The 3,120-nt window shown below is 44.1% G+C and overlaps 1 protein-coding gene across 1 annotated transcript in view; it reads left to right on the forward strand.

Annotated features, from left to right (window-relative positions):
• The window catches only part of ncapd2 (non-SMC condensin I complex, subunit D2), a 32,494-nt gene that overhangs the window by 24,702 nt on the left and 4,672 nt on the right, over positions 1 to 3,120 (forward strand). The window contains exons 22-25 of the mRNA XM_008298194.1: positions 625 to 802; positions 884 to 978; positions 2,231 to 2,311; positions 2,753 to 2,936. Coding sequence (XP_008296416.1) covers positions 625 to 802; positions 884 to 978; positions 2,231 to 2,311; positions 2,753 to 2,936 — 538 coding nt within the window. The remainder of the gene's footprint in view (positions 1 to 624; positions 803 to 883; positions 979 to 2,230; positions 2,312 to 2,752; positions 2,937 to 3,120) is intronic.

A 3,120-nucleotide genomic window follows, 5' to 3' on the forward strand; every position in this document is an offset into this window, starting at 1 on the left:
TGAATGTTTCACAGCTGACTCAGTCGTGGAAAATCAGAACATGGAGGGAGGAAGTTTTAGTTTTTACAAAATCTACTCAGTGCGGTTTATTTTTGGAGTTTTTTGTTTTGTTTTTTTAAATAAGACTTGTAGAATGAAGGAATTCAGACTAAATTTGTACAAATTGAAGCTTGGATTTGGTTAAATTTCTTAACAGAAACTACTTAATGGTGTCAGTTTGGTAATTTTTAAAAGATAACTTTCCTTCCAAACCAGCAGGTGGGTTTTTTGGGTTCAGATTCTTAGCTAGTAAAGAATTGGCACCAAACTTGGTACAAACATTCATGATCTCCAGTCCAGGTGAGCCACTCATGCCAAGTAACCACACGATAATCTTTTTGGGTAGAATTAAGATCTGAATATGGATTTAGACTTAAATCAGAATTAAAATCACCTCCAAGCAGACCAGAAATGTAGTTTAATACCAACTATGTGTCCGCCGGTATAGTCAAGGCTAAACACGGACCACAGTATAGAGAGCATGTTGATGTTAGCATTTCGCCGCTAGCAGCCTCAGATCCACCAACCCGACAGAGGTGGAGGATGGACCACCCTCACTAATTGAACTGTTCTGTCCTCCTCCAGGCTGAGCGACGAGGTTCCCTCGGTGAGGCAGACAGCCGTGACAGTTCTTACTCAGCTGGTGCTCAAAGATGTGCTGAAGGTCAAAGGCCAAGTCAGCGAGGTGGCGGTGCTGCTAATTGACCCCGAGCCTCACATCACCAGCCTGGCCCTGAACTTCTTCAACGAGCTGGCCACCAAGGTGCTCACACCCTCACACCGCCTCGCCGCAGCCTGAATAATTAGGCGGCTCTTTAACTGTGCCCTTTGTGTCACCCATCAGGACAACGCCATCTACAACCTGCTGCCAGACATCATCAGCCGCCTGTCGGACCCGGAGAGAGGCATGAGCTCGGAGGACTTCAATACCATCATGAAGTGAGTTCCTCCGTCGCAGGTCCTCGCCGTGCTGGCAAACCGGGACTTCTCTTAGGAGGGAAACTGGCAGGTTAGATGTTGTGGTCGTCCTGGGAGAGAAGACGACGTGCAGCGCTGATGGACGCTTCAATGATAGCAAAAGTGTTTGAACTGTCATGAAAGCGCACAACAAAAAGAGTTTTATCGGAACCAGAGTCCATCCAAGCAGCCTTAAGGAGGCTCAGCAGCTTCTAACTGCCCAGAAACTTCCACAAATCCAAAACCACGGTTTCCATTTGACACGGCACAGTTTTAAAGCAAACTGGATCCTGTGTACCTCCGAGTTTCCTAAATGTCGATCAAACTGAGAGCATTCCTTTGTCCTGTTTATTTTTATTCATGAGTGTTTATTTATTGTTAGGTGTTTTTTTTATTGTTACACGTGTGCTTTGATAAACAAACAAACTCTAACCTTTATTCCATCTCAGACCATCAGGTTCCTTCTCCCCGACCATCTCTTCAAACACTTTCATCATGAACTCTGGACATTTAAAATGATTTCTGTGAAATTTTAGAATAATCAGCAGATTGTCTGATCCAAGTAGAGTTCTGAAGTTTCAAAATATAACTAATATTTTTTTGAAAATAAGGGCATATGTTTCCTTTTGCGACCCACTTAATCGGACTTGTCACGTATGATAATAACATAAACGAGATGTTAATGATGAATCTGAAGTATTCCTGTGCTCCTTTTACTAACCAAAATTATTCACATCCTTAAAATTGTCGCTAAGTTTTGAGTAAACGCAGCTTCTTTTAAATTCCAGTTGGTCTTAGTACGAAAATGTTCTGAGGCGCTGTAACATGAGAGCGATGCGTGTGCTCAGAGATGGGACTTTACACGACAGCTGTATGTTTTCATATTTCAACTTGCCCATAATCAGTAATATTACGGATTCTGAATCAACGACATGATGAGAAATAACCGAAAATTTAAGTTGTTGTCGTTCAAACAGCCTCAAATTTCAGCATGAAAAAAAATCTGCTGAAATAGGATTAAAAAATAAAAAAAAAATCTGAATTTATTTGAGATTTTAAGTGGAAATTTTACAATATCTTTATAAATAAAAATTTTATGCTTTAAAAAATAAGGCAAATCAGAGATGGAAGAGATGAAATGATCCTTTTTTTTCTGCATGTTTCTAATTAAATTAAACTTTTTACTGAAATAACACATTTAATCCACCGTCTATGTTGCTGTGTGTGTCTTCAGGCAGCTGTTCTCCTACATCACTAAAGAACGACAGACTGAGTCTCTGGTGGAGAAACTTTGTCAGCGCTTCAGGACCGCTAAGTGAGTCCACCTCTTCTTCCTCCTCCTCCGACCCGCATCCTTTGTTTTGCGCTTTGTCTCGGCTAATTCCTTTCATTGTGTCGGCTGCGGGGGTGGGCGGGGGTAATTAGTGGGTGTTGTCACCGTGATGAGGGAGTTTGGTCGGCGGTTGGGCTCACCTCTCACCTGCACCGACATCCTCGGTTTGTCATGGAAACCGTCCTCCTGTAGGGAACAGTCGGCCGGCTGTGACTCATGCCTCGTCCACGCTCGGATCAGAGGAAGGACGTTTCATATTACACACTGGCAAAGTGAATTTAGATGTAAGAAGTTTGCCGGGAAATGAGATTTGCTCCAGATGTCAGTGCAATGCCAAGTTCATGAGTAATGAGCTTTTTTGTTGCGGCTCTAGAGTTTCGTAGCCGCTAATCAGGTTTGTGCTGTAATCCCGTCTGTCTGCAGGACGGAGCGTCAGTGGTGCGACTTGGCCGTCAGTCTGTCCCTGCTGTCCATGTGCGAGCGCGGCTTCAAGAGGCTGCAGGAGTGCTGGGAGTGTTACAGCGACAAGCTCACCGAGCCGGGAGTCTACCAGCCGCTGCTCTCCATCACCGCCAAGCTGCGACGGGGCGCCAAGCCCCAGTTCAAGGTACCGACCGGGACGGACCGCCAGCCAGGAGTCGGAACTCCTCCTTCTGCTTCCGGCTTCCTGTCACATTTTTCTTCACTGTAGGGCTCATTTTTACGGCAACACACAGTCTTTCACCAGTAGGATCATGAAACAGAAGGAAAACACACATTTTTTTTTTATTATTTATGGTACAAATATTGAA

The sequence above is a fragment of the Stegastes partitus genome, unplaced genomic scaffold (genome assembly GCF_000690725.1).
Source record: "Stegastes partitus isolate 25-593 unplaced genomic scaffold, Stegastes_partitus-1.0.2 Scaffold1292, whole genome shotgun sequence".
NCBI lineage: Eukaryota > Metazoa > Chordata > Actinopteri > Pomacentridae > Stegastes > Stegastes partitus.